Raw genomic sequence first — 18942 nt, 5'->3', positions numbered from 1 at the left:
TTGTAGAAACAGTTGGCTTTCTTTAATTTTCATTCTTTTGTGATAAACAACCTGAAAGTACAAATAATCATTTGAAGCTAAAAGTGTGTTTTGTGTTTCCAGAAGAAAATAAAAAGCGACGGCTACGTCTCGAGACAGCATGCGGAATTGGGACGTAACCGTCGTTTTGTATTTAGTCGAGCGTTCGCGGTGACGTATAAACTTCATCACTGCACCAAAAAAACCCTTTAAGACGAATCTAAATAATAGCAGTAAAAAACCCCACTGGATAACGAGCACATCCGGAGAGACGTGTTCATACCAGGCTTCAGGATCACACCGGGTCCATCTCTGTTAGAAAATCTCGGTTTTCGATTCAAGTAATTTAGTCACTGGAAGAACGAAATCAACACATTTGACACGCGAGAGTCGAGACTTGTAATTAAACGTAGTCCTTTTGTTGCTTTTTAATATATATTTTTTGTGAGGACACGAGTGATTTTAGTGAGGACGAAAAATTCACCTAACTTTATTATTATATCCATTTTTAGGAAACTAAATTTGGGCAGGTAGTTCAAGACTTTTTAAACGTTATAAAAAGAAAAAACGGAAAATCTACTCGTTTATTTAAATTTGAATCAAATCTGCTGCATCGGGACCAAACGTTTTCCTTCTTGACGCGTTTCTACGTTTTAGATTGAAATAATTCATTATGACGCTCATGAGGGCAAAATCTGGCCCTTGATGACCTTCGATTTTGTTGCCTGTACAGGAAACACACCAAACTCAAATCATCGTACGTACGCTACAGACGTTTAGAATTCCCTGGAATTTTCCTTTAGGATGTCTGTAGGGAAAAAAAACGACGTCCGACGTAAAGCAGCTCGGTAACAAACGACGAACTCGAGCTCCGTATTTGCTGTAAAAGCTTCAGTTATTATGTTTAATAATAATAATAATAAGAAGGAGGACAAACAAAACAAATGACTTTTTTATCTGAATGAAAATACACATCCCTTGTGGAAGGTGAACATCTCGAGGTTTTTATTCCTCACACTGAACTTGATGTAACATGAATGAAGTCCCCCCCCCCCCTGCTTTGGTTGGTTGGCAGATTGCAGTTCGCTTTTTCTCAGACATCTGAATGGAGAACACGAGTGAACGATCTCTGGTCCTGTACGTCGCTCCATTTCTGCACTAAATCATAAATCTGGGTGAAAGCGGTATGAGGAATCGTCTGGAGACGATCATCCTGGTGGACTTTGTTACGATCAGCCGCCATTTTTTAGTTTATTTCCTGGATCTCAAAAGCAAAAACACGTTTTATTTTTTTTTTACCTCTTCGATCTGCTGCTGATTTTGTAACTCGCCACTTTGTTTTGGTAAAACTCCACGGTCTGATCGAGAACATCTACCTGCAGCTCTGAAGACCGTGAAGAACCTTCACGCTGGACCTGGTCTTTTTTAAAATCTAACCGGGATCTTCGATCTTGTGTTGAAGGTCACAGATGCATTTACACAAGTGAAATCCTGTAAGATGGAGGAGGTTAAAGACGATTAGATGAAGAAAGTTATGTGTCGTTTTTCTTTTTCTCCTTTTTTAGCAAAAATAAATCATGTAAAAATAATTCTGGGGCTTCATGCTGCAGTTATGACCAGGACTCGCATGCGGAGAAAAAATGACCGGATTGGACCGTGAAAAAAAAACGTGTAAAAGGAAGCGTGCAGAAAATATCTGATCCGATTGTGTTTACATTTATTTCATTTAATAAAAATAGGGGGACGGCAACTCAAAGCTGAACTAATAATCCAGATCTCACAGGTGTGCGTCTGTGTGTGTGTGTGTGGGGGGGGGATTGTGTTAGGTTGTGTTGAATGATAAATGGTGGTGTGTCTCTGCCAAACCCATCCAGTCACCTAGAGATCAGCGAACACACAGAAATTAAGAAAACACAGACAAGTCATGTGAACGCAACCATCATCTCTTTCTCTCTCTCCTTCTCTCCCTCTCTCTTTCTCCTTGTGCGTTTATATCTCGCCCGACTCTCTCTCCTCTGAGCTGGAGCGGTTCTCTCTCTCCACCGATACGGATCTCTCTCTCCCCCTCAGTCTGCCCAACTCCGGGGACGATGGTGACCGCTCCCTCTCTCCAGGCTCTCGCTCCAAATCCCTCCGGCTGTCATCCCTCCACCTGTCCTCCGCTCCGCACTCCCTCAATCTCTCCTGCGACCCCGAGCGCTCGCGCTCTCTCTCTCTCGTGTACGACGACCTGGAGAAATAAAAACCAGGAAATCAGAACTATTCATCACAGACGACAAATCTACTATTCTAATTTATATACACAGATCATAATATCCCTTTAATCATAATGCACTATTCCCTTTAATTATCCTACACCCTCCCTTTAATTACCCTGTAACATCCCTTTAATTATACTGCACTATTCGTTTTAATTATCCTACACCCTCCCTTTAATTACCCTGTAACATCCCTTTAATTATACTGCACTATTCCCTTTAATTATACTACACCCTCCCTTTAATTATACTGCACCATCCCTTTAATTATCCTACACCCTCCCTTTAATTACCCTGTAACATCCCTTTAATTCTACTGCACTATTCCCTTTAATTATCCTACACCCTCCCTTTAATTACACGGCACTATCCCTTTAATTACACTGCACTATCCCTTTAATTACCCTGTAACATTCCTTTAATTATACTGCACTACCCCTTTAATTATCCTACACCCTCCCTTCAATTATACTGCACTATCCCTTTAATTATTCTGCACTATTCCCTTTAATTATCCTACACCCTCCCTTTAATTATACTGCACTATCCCTTTAATCATTCTGCACTATTCCCTTTAATTATCCTACACTATCCCTCTAATTACCCTGTAACATCCCTTTAATTACCCTGTAACATCCCTTTAATCATTCTGCACTATTCCCTTTAATTATACTGCACTATTCCCTTTAATTATCCTACACTATCCCTCTAATTACCCTGTAACATCCCTTTAATTATAATGCACTATTCCCTTTAATTATCCTACACCCTCCCTTTAATTATACTGCACTATCCCTTTAATCATTCTGCACTATTCCCTTTTATTATACTGCACTATCCCTCTAATTAACCTGTAACATCCCTTTAATTATACTGCACTATTCCCTTTAATTATACTGCACTATTCCCTTTAATTATACTGCACTATTCCCTTTAATTATACTGCACTATTCCCTTTTATTATACTGCACTATCCCTCTAATTAACCTGTAACATCCCTTTAATTATACTGCACTATTCCCTTTAATTATCCTACACCCTCCCTTTAATTATACTGCACTATCCCTTTAATCATTCTGCACTATTCCCTTTAATTATCCTACACTATCCCTCTAATTAACCTGTAACATCCCTTTAATTATACTGCACTATTCCCTTTAATTATCCTACACCCTCCCTTTAATTACCCTGTAACATCCCTTTAATTATACTGCACTATTCCCTTTAATTATCCTACACCCTCCCTTTAATTATCCTACACCCTCCCTTTAATTATACTGCACTATCCCTTTAATCATTCTGCACTATTCCCTTTAATTATCCTACACTATCCCTCTAATTAACCTGTAACATCCCTTTAATTATACTGCACTATTCCCTTTAATTATCCTACACCCTCCCTTTAATTACCCTGTAACATCCCTTTAATTATACTGCACTATTCCCTTTAATTATACTGCACTATTCCCTTTAATTATCCTACACCATCCCTCTAATTACCCTGTAACATCCCTTTAATTATCCTGTAACATCCCTTTAATCATTCTGCACTATTCCCTTTAATTATACTGCACTATCCCTCTAATTACCCTGTAACATCCCTTTAATTATACTGCACTATTCCCTTTAATTATCCTACACCCTCCCTTCAATTACCCTGTAACATCCCTTTAATTATACTGCACTATTCCCTTTAATTATCCTACACCCTCCCTTTAATTATACTGCACCATCCCTTTAATTATCCTACACCCTCCCTTTAATTACCCTGTAACATCCCTTTAATTATACTGCACTATTCCCTTTAATTATACTACACCCTCCCTTTAATTACCCTGTAACATCCCTTTAATCATTCTGCACTATTCCCTTTTATTATACTGCACTATCCCTCTAATTACCCTGTAACATCCCTTTAATTATACTGCACTATTCCCTTTAATTATCCTACACCCTCCCTTTAATTACCCTGTAACATCCCTTTAATTATACTGCACTATTCCCTTTAATTATACTACACCCTCCCTTTAATTATACTGCACTCTCCCTTTAATTATCCTACACCCTCCCTTTAATTACCCTGTAACATCCCTTTAATTATACTGCACTCTCCCTTTAATTAACCTGTAACATCCCTTTAATTATACTGCACTATTCCCTTTAATTATCCTACACCCTCCCTTTAATTACCCTGTAACATCCCTTTAATTATACTGCACTATTCCCTTTAATTATCCTACACCCTCCCTTTAATTAACCTGTAACATCCCTTTAATTATACTGCACTATTCCCTTTAATTATCCTACACCCTCCCTTTAATTAACCTGAAACATCCCTTTAATTATACTGCACTATTCCCTTTAATTATCCTACACCCTCCCTTTAATTACCCTGTAACATCCCTTTAATTATACTGCACTATTCCCTTTAATTATCCTACACCCTCCCTTTAATTATCCTACACCCTCCCTTTAATTATACTGCACTATCCCTTTAATCATTCTGCACTATTCCCTTTAATTATCCTACACTATCCCTCTAATTAACCTGTAACATCCCTTTAATTATACTGCACTATTCCCTTTAATTATCCTACACCCTCCCTTTATTTACCCTGTAACATCCCTTTAATTATACTGCACTATTCCCTTTAATTATCCTACACCCTCCCTTTAATTAACCTGTAACATCCCTTTAATTATACTGCACTATTCCCTTTAATTATCCTACACCCTCCCTTTATTTACCCTGTAACATCCCTTTAATTATACTGCACTATTCCCTTTAATTATCCTACACTATCCCTCTAATTAACCTGTAACATCCCTTTAATTATACTGCACTATTCCCTTTAATTATCCTACACCCTCCCTTTAATTATACTGCACTATTCCCTTTAATTATCCTACACTATCCCTTTAATTACCCTGTAACATCCCTTTAATTATACTGCACTATTCCCTTTAATTATCCCAAACCCCTCTTTTAATTACCCTGTAAAATCCCTTTAATTATCCTAAACCCTCCCTTTAATTACCCTGTAACATCCCTTTAATTACCCTGTAACATCCCTTTAATTATCCTACACCCTCCCTTTAATTACCCTGTAACATCCCTTTAATTATACTGCACTCTCCCTTTAATTACCCTGTAACATCCCATTAATTATACTGCACTCTCCCTTTAATTAACCTGTAACATCCCTTTAATTATACTGCACTATTCCCTTTAATTATACTGCACTATTCCCTTTAATTATACTGCACTATTCCCTTTAATTATACTGCACTATTCCCTTTAATTATACTGCACTATTCCCTTTAATTATACTGCACTATTCCCTTTAATTATACTGCACTATTCCCTTTAATTACCCTGTAACATCCCTTTAATCATTCTGCACTATTCCCTTTAATTATCCTACACCCTCCCTTTAATTACCCTGTAACATCCCTTTAAACGTTGACACTCCAGGTGTGTTATTGTGAGTTTTGACGTGTATAATGAGACACACCTCTTCTTTTTACTCCTGTGAGAGTGGGAGCGAGAGCGATGGCGCTCTTTATGTCTGTGTTTCCTTTCCCGCTCTCGATCTCTAGAGTGTGAGGAGCGATGTCGCCGTGAGCGATGAGAGGACGAGCTTCCACCGTCCCTTACACGTTCACACACACACACACACACACACACACACACACACACACACACACACACACACACAGGTAAACATTATTTTAAGTCCAATACTAGCTGTGCTCTCAGGGTGGGAGGGGCATACACTCTTGTTATCAGACACTAGCCAATCACTGAGGTGTATTTACTCTGCTTAACTGATTGACTTGTGAATTCATAATGCTGGTTAATTTTATGTCACAAGTGGAATTCCATACTTCCTGAACTAAAGCAGAACGTGAACATCTGAACTCCAGAGAAAACCTCTATATGCAGTGTGTAACACACTGTAGTCATATTCACCTGTATCTTTCCCCACTGCGGGATCTGGACCTGAGAGATAGAGAGAGAGAGAAAGAGAGGGAGAGAGAGAGAGAGGGAGAGAGAGAAGGAGAGAGAGGGAGAGAGAGGGAGAGAAAGGGAGAGAAAGAGAGAGAAAGAGAGAGAGAGAGAGAGAGAGAGAGAGAGAGAGAGAGAGAGGGAGAGAGAGAGAGAGTGTTAAAACATTATGTAAGTGTTTATAAAAATGTAAAAGAATAATTTCTATTCGAATCCTAGAGAGTAACTCACCTCCTGCGCTCTCTCTCCCGCTCTCGCTCTCTCTCACGTTCCCTCTCCCGCTCTCTTTCTCGCTCACGTTCACGCTCCCTCTCTCTCTCCAGCTCCCACTCCTTCTGTCTCTCCTCCTCTCGCTCTCTCTCCTCCCGCCGTTTCATGCGCATCCGCTCCTGCTTCTCCACCACTGCTTTCTGACACACGGACAAACAGAGAGACAGAAATCAACAAACAAAGACAAAATAAACACAGACAAACAGAGACAAGCAGCAAGAGACAAACAAACAGAGAAAGACAGGCAAAGAAGATAGCGATGATCAAAAACAGAGAGAGAGAGACAGATAGATGGTGAGAGAAAGACAGACAGACAGACATACAAATAGTGAGAGACAGATGGACAGAGAGACAGACAGACAGAGGGACAGGGAGAGAGAGAGAGAGAGAGAGAGAGAGAGAGAGAGAGAGAGAGAGAGAGAGAGAAAGAGACAGACAGACAGACAGAGAGAGACAGACAGACAGACAGAGAGAGAGACAGACAGTTAGAGACAGATAGACAGTTAGAGACAGACAGACATAGAGAGACAGACGGACCGACAGAGAGACAGACGGTAAGAGACAGAGACAGTTAGAGACAGACAGACAGTTAGAGACAGACAGACAGACAGAGAGAGAGACACATTAGACTGCAAGCTGAAAATGTTTTTCACATCGTGTTGATATCAGATCTAAAGTCACATGGTGGTGAAAGCTGTGTGTGCTCCTGTCCTCCTCACTCTGAGTTTTTCCAACTTCTCCCGGATCTCGATGAAGCCCAGGTGCAGCTTCCCGCCGAAGTGGTCGGCGAGGCGACGGTCGTTGTCATGGAGGCCAAGGTAGGCGGAGCAAACCTCACACACCCTCAGCTTCTGCTGCTGGAAACTGGAGGCTGGCATGGAGTTTCGGTATATGTCCTACACACACACACACACACGACTATGTGATGAGGTGTTACGTTACGAAGTGTGTATGATTGCTCCGAACAGTACACTGACCTCTGCCTCTCGTTTCATAGCACGTGTTTTCTCCACCTTCTCCAGGACCTGCTGAGCCTCCTCCACGTTCCCCTCTCCCCCCAACTGCTCCGCTCGCGCCAACAACTTCCCAATTTCCTCATTGAGTTCATGCACACGCTCTGCCTGAAACACACACACACCAATAATCTAAATATGAATATTAATAAATAATATAGTATGCTAATGATATTTTGAGGAGAACAGGAAAAAGAATGGTAAAAAATGTAAAAAAAAAAGCAGAGCAGGGAGACGACAAGAGAGCGAAAGAAAGACACCAAGGAATAAAAGTAAGAAAGAAATAGAAAAAGAGGAGAGAAGGGGAGGAAGAAGAAGAAGAAGAAGAAGAAGAAGAAGAGGGTCAAGTTAAAAAGCTTCTACCATATATATCTGACACAGTACACAGTGAAATGAGAAAGTTCCTCCAGAACCCTGGTGCTACATACAACACAGAGCTACATCATACTACATAGAGCTTCATCCAGAAGGAGGAGGAGAGAAGGGAAAGAAGAAGATGATGAGAAGAAGAAGAAGGAGGAGGAGAGAAGGGGAAGAAGAAGATGAGAAGAAGAAGGGGGAGAGAAGGGGAAGAAAAGGATGAGTAGAAGAAGAGAAGGAGGAGAGAAGGGGAAGAAGATGATGAGAAGAAGAAGGAGGAGGAGAGAAGGGGAAGAAGAAGATGATAAGAAGAAGAAGAAGGAGGAGAGAAGGGGAAGAAAAGGATGAGTAGAAGAAGAGAAGGAGGAGAGAAGGGGAAGAAGATGATGAGAAGAAGAAGGAGGAGGAGAGAAGGGGAAGAAGAAGATGAGAAGAAGAAGAAGGAGGAGAGAAAGGGAAGAAGATGAGAAGAAGAAGGAGGAGGAGAGAAGGGGAAGAAGAAGATGAGAAGAAGAAGGAGGAGGAGAGAAGGGGAAGAAGAAGATGATGAGAAGAAGAAGGAGGAGGAGAGAAGGGGAAGAAAAGGATGAGTAGAAGAAGAGAAGGAGGAGAGAAGGGGAGGAAGATGATGAGAAGAAGAAGGAGGAGGAGAGAAGGGGAAGAAGAAGATGAGAAGAAGAAGAAGGAGGAGAGAAGAAGAAGAAGGAGGAGAGAAAGGGAAGAAGATGAGAAGAAGAAGGAGGAGGAGAGAAGGGGAAGAAGATGAGAAGAAGAAGGAGGAGGAGAGAAGGGGAAGAAGAAGACGAGAAGAAGAAGGAGGAGGAGAGAAGGGGAAGAAAAGGATGAGTAGAAGAAGAGAAGGAGGAGAGAAGGGGAAGAAAAGGATGAGTAGAAGAAGAGAAGGAGGAGAGAAGGGGAAGAAGATGATGAAAAGAAGAAGGAGGAGGAGAGAAGGGGAAGAAGAAGAAGATGAGAAGAAGAAGGAGGAGGAGAGAAGGGGAAGAAGAAGATGAGAAGAAGAAGGAGGAGAGAAGGGGAAGAAAAGGATAGTAGAAGAAGAGAAGGAGGAGAGAAGGGGAAGGAGAAGAAGATGAGAAGAAGAAGAAGGAGGAGAGAAGGGGAAGAAAAGGATGAGTAGAAGAAGAGAAGGAGGAAAAAAAAAAAAGAAGACAGACAGAGGGGAGAGAACGAGACAAACGGGAATGGAGAAACAAAAATAGAAGTTAGAGTAAAGGAAGAGATGAAAAAGAAAGAAGAGCTGTAACGGGGGATTATAATGATGGGCATCACACAAATCAGCAGACACGATATAACCGCTGCAAACACGATATAACCGCTGCAAACACGATATAACCGCTGCAAACACGATATAACCGCTGCAAACACGATATAACCGCTGCAAACACGATATAACCGCTGCAAACACGATATAACCTCTATAAACACGATATAACCTCTATAAACACGATATAACCGCTGCAAACACGATATAACCTCTATAAACACGATATAACCTCTATAAACACGATATAACCGCTGCAAACACGATATAACCGCTGCAAACACGATATAACCGCTGCAAACACGATATAACCGCTGCAAACACGATATAACCGCTGCAAACACGATATAACCTCTATAAACACGATATAACCGCTGCAAACACGATATAACCGCTGCAAACACGATATAACCGCTGCAAACACGATATAACCGCTGCAAACACGATATAACCGCTGCAAACACGATATAACCGCTGCAAACACGATATAACCGCTGCAAACACGATATAACCGCTGCAAACACGATATAACCTCTATAAACACGATATAACCGCTGCAAACACGATATAACCGCTGCAAACACGATATAACCTCTATAAACACGATATAACCGCTGCAAACACGATATAACCGCTGCAAACACGATATAACCGCTGCAAACACGATATAACCGCTGCAAACACGATATAACCTCTATAAACACGATATAACCGCTGCAAACACGATATAACCGCTGCAAACACGATATAACCTCTATAAACACGATATAACCGCTGCAAAACCCCACGATATAACCGCTGCAAACACGATATAACCGCTGCAAACACGATATAACCGCTGCAAACACGATATAACCTCTATAAACACGATATAACCGCTGCAAACACGATATAACCGCTGCAAACACGATATAACCGCTGCAAACACGATATAACCTCTATAAACACGATATAACCGCTGCAAACACGATATAACCTCTATAAACACGATATAACCGCTGCAAATATAAACACGATATTCTTTTCGGCTTCTCCCGTTAGGGGTCGCCACAGCGGATCCTCTGCACGTTTGATTTGGCACATGTTTTACGCTGGATGCCCTTCCTAACGCAACCCTCCCCAATTTATCCGGGCTTTGGAAAGGCACTAAGAGTGGCTGGGGATGGTTCCCTGACCGGGAATCGAACCGGGTCGCAGCGGTGGGAGCGCTGCATCTTAACCACTAGACCATCTTAACCTCTATAAACACGATATAACTGCTGAAAACACGATATAAACTCATGGGCGATATGTATGTCTGGATTCACAGCTGGGACAGACCACACGTGTCCTTCATATTGAAGGGGCGGGCTTGTTTTATTTTGTTTTAATTGTTTTATTTATGACAGTTAGCAGGGATTTAATAAAAACTAGTAGCGTGATTGTAAACGTTTCTAACAGCCTAAAATTTAAATATTGTGAACTTCCTGTCAGCTGTATAAACCGGGTGTACAACAACTCGTCTCCCTAACTGACATCCTTTATAGACAAAAACACAGTTTCAGATCAAACACTGGGGAATTATCTCTCTCTCTCTCACTCACACACACCCACCGAGAGAGAGAGAGAGAGAGAGAGGGGGGGAAAAGAGAGAGAGAGAGAGAGAGAGAGAGAGAGAGGGGGGGGGGGAAGAGAGAGAGGGGGGGGGGAGAGAAAGAGAAAGAGAGAGAGGGAGGGAGAGAGAGAGGGGAGAGAGAGAGAGAGAGAGAGAGAGAGGGGGGGGGAGAGAGAGAGAGAGAGAGAGAGAGAGAGAGAGAGAGAGAGAGAGAGAGAGAGGGGGGGGAGAGGGGGGGGAGAGAGAGAGAGAGGGGGAGAGAGAGAGAGAGAGGGGAGAGAGAGAGAGAGGGGGAGAGGGGGGGGGGGAGGAGAGAGAGGGGAGAGAGAGAGAGAGAGAGAGGGGGGGGAGAGAGAGAGAGAGAGAGAGAGAGAGAGAGAGGGGGGGAGAGAGAGAGAGAGAGAGAGAGAGAGAGAGAGGGGGGGAGAGAGAGAGAGAGAGAGAGAGAGAGAGAGAGAGAGAGAGAGAGAGAGAGAGAGAGAGAGGGAGGGAGACAGAGCAGTTAAAGAAATCAGTCATGCACTACAAGGAAAATGTGTTCAAAGAGTGAAAACCCTGACATTTATCATCTCCCCTTTGTTTCTGAATGATTTTTGGTATAGGTGTGTAACAAACCGAAACGTTAACGAGACGATAACGAGCCAAAGCCGGTTGTTACCTTGGCAGCGACCTCGGCGCTGATCTCTTCCTGAGTCTCAGCCAGGCGCTTCTTGGCGAGTTCGGTTCTCCGGTCACAGTCGGCGATAAACGACTGCAAGTGTTCGGCGGCCTGGACACACACCACACACACACACACCACACACACACACACACACCACACACCACACACACACCACACACACCACACACCACACACACACACACCACACACACACACACCACACACACACACACACACACACACCACACACACCACACACACACACACACACCACACACACACCACACACCACACACACACCACACACACACCACACACACACCACACACACACCACACACACACACACCACACACACACACACCACACACACACACACCACACACACACATACCACACACACACATACCACACACACACATACCACACACAATTGTTTAGGGGCAGCTTAGTAGTGCTGGGATTTGAACACATGACCTTCTGGTCAAGTCTGATCAACATGATCATGATTCTTCTCAAACTACTAAAATAAACATTTATTGTCCACACTCACGTCCAGCTCGAAGAAGTACTCCTGGTGTTTGGAGGCGATCTCGTAGTCTGCCCTCAGGGCCAGGTCATGCACTTTCAAACACTCGCCCAGGTCCATACGCTGCTCAGGACACACACAGGAGAGATGAGACACACATGAGGGGGACACGATCATAAAACATAGAATATGCACAGGATACACACACGAGGAGACACAGGATATAGACTAAAGGACAAATGAGAAGACACAGGAGACACAATGAGACATGTGGGGAAACACACAAGGGGACTTACAGGATACACACCTAGAAGACACAGTTGGAAGGGACAAAGGATATACGCACATACACGAGAGGCCACAGGATACACACATGGGGGACACAGAATAATAACAAGGGGACAAACATGGGGGGACAGGATATGCGAGGGGGGACAGGATATGCGAGGGGACACAGGATCCACATGAGGGGAGACACACAGGATACACACACGGGACACACACACAGGATACACACAATGGGGGGGGGACACACGATACACACACTAGGGGGGGGGACACACGATACACACACTGGGGGGGACGACACGACACGCGGGGACGACACGACACGCGGGGGGGGGCACAGGATACACACACACGGGGAAACAGAGGATACACACACACACGGGGAAACAGAGGATACACACACACACGGGGGGGCACAGGATACACACACACACGGGGGGGCACAGGATACACACACACACGGGGGGGCACAGGATACACACACACACGGGGGGGCACAGGATACACACACACACACACACGAGGGGACACAGAGGATACACACACACACACACACGAGGGGACACAGAGGATACACACACACACACACACGAGGAGACACAGGATACGCACACACACACACACGAGGAGACACAGGATACGCACACACACACACACGAGGAGACACAGGATACGCACACACACACACGAGGAGACACAGGATACGCACACACACACACGAGGAGACACAGGATACGCACACACACACACGAGGAGACACAGGATACGCACACACACACACGAGGAGACACAGGATACGCACACACACACACGAGGAGACACAGGATACGCACACACACACACGAGGAGACACAGGATACGCACACACACACACGAGGAGACACAGGATACGCACACACACACGAGGAGACACAGGATACGCACACACACACGAGGAGACACAGGATACGCACACACACACGAGGAGACACAGGATACGCACACACACACACGAGGAGACACAGGATACGCACACACACACGAGGAGACACAGGATACGCACACACACACGAGGAGACACAGGATACGCACACACACACGAGGAGACACAGGATACACACACACACACACACGAGGAGACACAGGATACACACACACACACACACGAGGAGACACAGGATACACACACACACACACACACGAGGAGACACAGGATACACACACACACACACACACGAGGAGACACAGGATACGCACACACACACACACACACGAGGAGACACAGGATACGCACACACACACACACACACGAGGAGACACAGGATACGCACACACACACACACACACGAGGAGACACAGGATACGCACACACACACACACACACGAGGAGACACAGGATACGCACACACACACACACACACGAGGAGACACAGGATACGCACACACACACACACACACGAGGAGACACAGGATACGCACACACACACACACACACGAGGAGACACAGGATACGCACACACACACACACACACGAGGAGACACAGGATACGCACACACACACACACACACGAGGAGACACAGGATACGCACACACACACACACACGAGGAGACACAGGATACGCACACACACACACACACACGAGGAGACACAGGATACGCACACACACACACACACACGAGGAGACACAGGATACGCACACACACACACACACACGAGGAGACACAGGATACGCACACACACACGAGGAGACACAGGATACGCACACACACACGAGGAGACACAGGATACGCACACACACACGAGGAGACACAGGATACGCACACACACACGAGGAGACACAGGATACGCACACACACACGAGGAGACACAGGATACGCACACACACACGAGGAGACACAGGATACGCACACACACACGAGGAGACACAGGATACGCACACACACACGAGGAGACACAGGATACGCACACACACACGAGGAGACACAGGATACGCACACACACACGAGGAGACACAGGATACGCACACACACACGAGGAGACACAGGATACGCACACACACACGAGGAGACACAGGATACGCACACACACACGAGGAGACACAGGATACGCACACACACACGAGGAGACACAGGATACGCACACACACACGAGGAGACACAAGATACACACACACGAGGAGACACAGGATACACACACACGAGGAGACACAGGATACACACACACGAGGAGACACAGGATACACACACACGAGGAGACACAGGATACACACACACGAGGAGACACAGGATACACACACACGAGGAGACACAGGATACACACACACGAGGAGACACAGGATACACACACACGAGGAGACACAGGATACACACACACGAGGAGACACAGGATACACACACACGAGGAGACACAGGATACACACACACGAGGAGACACAGGATACACACACACACACACACACACACACACGAGGAGACAGGATACACACACACACACACACACACACACACGAGGAGACACAGGATACACACACACACACACACACACACACGAGGAGACACAGGATACACACACACACGAGGAGACAGGATACACACACACACACGAGGAGACACAGGATACACACACACACACACGAGGAGACACAGGATACACACACACACACACACACACGAGGAGACACAGGATACACACACACACACACACGAGGAGACACAGGATACACACACACACACACACGAGGAGACACAGGATACACACACACACACACGAGGAGACACAGGATACACACACACACACACACGAGGAGACACAGGATACACACACACACACACACGAGGAGACACAGGATACACACACACACACACACGAGGAGACACAGGATACACACACACACACACACACACGAGGAGACACAGGATACACACACACACACACACACACGAGGAGACACAGGATACACACACACACGAGGAGACACAGGATACACACACACACACACACGAGGAGACACAGGATACACACACACACGAGGAGACACAGGATACACAAACACACGAGGAGACACAGGATACACAAACACACGAGGAGACACAGGATACACACACGGGGGGGACACAGAGGACACACACACACGGGGGGGGACAGAGGACACACACACGGGGGGGACACAGGACACACACACGGGGGGGGACAGAGGACATACACACGGGGGGGACAGAGGATATACACACACACGGGGGGGACACAGGATATACACACACACACACACACACACACGGGGGGGACACAGGATATACACACACACACACACACACACACACACGGGGGGGACACAGGATATACACACACACACACACGGGGGACACACAGAGGATACACACACACGGGGGGGGGGGACACGGAGGATACACACACGGGGGGGGGGGACACGGAGGATACCCACACACGGGGGGGGGGACAGAGGACACACACACACGGGGGGACACAGAGGACACACACACGGGGGGGGACACAGAGGACACACACACGGGGGGGGACAGAGGATATACACACACACACACACGGGGGACACACGGAGGATACACACACACGGGGGGGGGGGGGGACACACGGAGGATACCCACACACGGGGGGGGGGGGGACACGGAGGATACACACACACGGGGGGGGGGGGGACACGGAGGATACCCACACACGGGGGGGGGGGGGACACGGAGGATACCCACACACGGGGGGGGGGGGGACACGGAGGATACCCACACACGGGGGGGGGACACGGAGGATACCCACACACGGGGGGGGGACACGGAGGATACCCACACACGGGGGGGGGACACGGAGGATACCCACACACGGGGGGGGGACACGGAGGATACCCACACACGGGGGGGGGACACGGAGGATACCCACACACCCACACACGAGGGGGGGACACGGAGGATACCCACACACCCACACACGAGGGGGGGACACGGAGGATACACACACACCCACACACGAGGGGGGGACACGGAGGATACACACACACCCACACACGAGGGGGGGACACGGAGGATACACACACACCCACACACGAGGGGGGGACACGGAGGATACACACACACCCACACACGAGGGGGGGACACGGAGGATACACACACACCCACACACGAGGGGGGGACACGGAGGATACACACACACCCACACACGAGGGGGGGACACGGAGGATACACACACACCCACACACGAGGGGGGGACACGGAGGATACACACACACCCACACACGAGGGGGGGACACGGAGGATACACACACACCCACACACGAGGGGGGGACACGGAGGATACACACACACCCACACACGAGGGGGGGACACGGAGGATACACACACACCCACACACGAGGGGGGGACACGGAGGATACACACACACACACACACACACGAGGGGACACGGAGGATACACACACACACACACACACGAGGGGACACGGAGGATACACACACACACACACACACGAGGGGACACGGAGGATACACACACACACACACACACGAGGGGACACGGAGGATACACACACACACACACACACGAGGGGACACGGAGGATACACACACACACACACACACGAGGGGACACGGAGGATACACACACACACACACACACACGAGGGGACACGGAGGATACACACACACACACACACACACGAGGGGACACGGAGGATACACACACACACACACACACGAGGGGACACGGAGGATACACACACACACACACACACGAGGGGACACGGAGGATACACACACACACACACACACGAGGGGACACGGAGGATACACACACACACACACACACGAGGGGACACGGAGGATACACACACACACACACACACGAGGGGACACGGAGGATACACACACACACACACACACGAGGGGACACGGAGGATACACACACACACACACACACGAGGGGACACGGAGGATACACACACACACACACACACGAGGGGACACGGAGGATACACACACACACACACACACGAGGGGACACGGAGGATACACACACACACACACACACGAGGGGACACGGAGGATACACACACACACACACACACGAGGGGACACGGAGGATACACACACACACACACACACGAGGGGACACGGAGGATACACACACACACACACACACGAGGGGACACGGAGGATACACACACACACACACACGAGGGGACACGGAGGATACACACACACACACACACACGAGGGGACACAGAGGATACACACACACACACACACACGAGGGGACACAGAGGATACACACACACACACACGAGGGGACACAGGATACACACACACACACACGAGGGGACACAGAGGATACACACACACACACACACACGAGGGGACACAGAGGATACACACACACACACACACACGAGGGGACACAGAGGATACACACACACACACACACACGAGGGGACACAGAGGATACACACACACACACACACACGAGGGGACACAGAGGATACACACACACACACACACACGAGGGGACACAGAGGATACACACACACACACACACACGAGGGGACACAGAGGATACACACACACACACACACACGAGGGGACACAGAGGATACACACACACACACACACACGAGGGGACACAGAGGATACACACACACACACACACACGAGGGGACACAGAGGATACACACACACACACACACACGAGGGGACACAGAGGATACACACACACACACACACACGAGGGGACACAGAGGATACACACACACACACACACACGAGGGGACACAGAGGATACACACACACACACACACACGAGGGGACACAGAGGATACACACACACACACACACACGAGGGGACACAGAGGATACACACACACACACACACACGAGGGGACACAGAGGATACACACACACACACACACACGAGGGGACACAGAGGATACACACACACACACACACACGAGGGGACACAGAGGATACACACACACACACACACACGAGGGGACACAGAGGATACACACACACACACACACACGAGGGGACACAGAGGATACACACACACACACACACACGAGGGGACACAGAGGATACACACACACACACACACACGAGGGGACACAGAGGATACACACACACACACACACACGAGGGGACACAGAGGATACACACACACACACACACACGAGGGGACACAGAGGATACACACACACACACACACACGAGGGGACACAGAGGATACACACACACACACACACACGAGGGGACACAGAGGATACACACACACACACACACACGAGGGGACACAGAGGATACACACACACACACACACACGAGGGGACACAGAGGATACACACACACACACACACACGAGGGGACACAGAGGATACACACACACACACACACACGAGGGGACACAGAGGATACACACACACACACACACACGAGGGGACACAGAGGATACACACACACACACACACGAGGGGACACAGAGGATACACACACACACACACACGAGGGGACACAGAGGATACACACACACACACACACGAGGGGACACAGAGGATACACACACACACACACACACGAGGGGACACAGAGGATACACACACACACACACACACGAGGGGACACAGAGGATACACACACACACACACACGAGGGGACACAGAGGATACA

General features: G+C 47.4%; 1 protein-coding gene across 1 annotated transcript in view; it reads right to left on the bottom strand.

Annotated features, from left to right (window-relative positions):
* Positions 1 to 90: 90 nt before the first annotated feature.
* Positions 91 to 18942, bottom strand: part of LOC310715951 (putative RNA-binding protein Luc7-like 1) — a 22044-nt gene continuing 3192 nt past the window's right edge. The window contains exons 3-10 of the mRNA XM_083522667.1: positions 12018 to 12116; positions 11463 to 11573; positions 7533 to 7676; positions 7275 to 7451; positions 6517 to 6695; positions 6250 to 6279; positions 5792 to 5929; positions 91 to 2248 (exon numbers count right to left, since the gene is read on the bottom strand). Coding sequence (XP_083378793.1) covers positions 2008 to 2248; positions 5792 to 5929; positions 6250 to 6279; positions 6517 to 6695; positions 7275 to 7451; positions 7533 to 7676; positions 11463 to 11573; positions 12018 to 12116 — 1119 coding nt within the window. The 3' untranslated portion in view covers positions 91 to 2007. The remainder of the gene's footprint in view (positions 2249 to 5791; positions 5930 to 6249; positions 6280 to 6516; positions 6696 to 7274; positions 7452 to 7532; positions 7677 to 11462; positions 11574 to 12017; positions 12117 to 18942) is intronic.

This window comes from Silurus aristotelis, assembly GCF_946808225.1.
Source record: "Silurus aristotelis genome assembly, chromosome: 20".
NCBI lineage: Eukaryota > Metazoa > Chordata > Actinopteri > Siluriformes > Siluridae > Silurus > Silurus aristotelis.
Note: the sequence above shows the minus strand (reverse complement) of the source record. Positions and strands in the feature narration are given on the sequence as shown.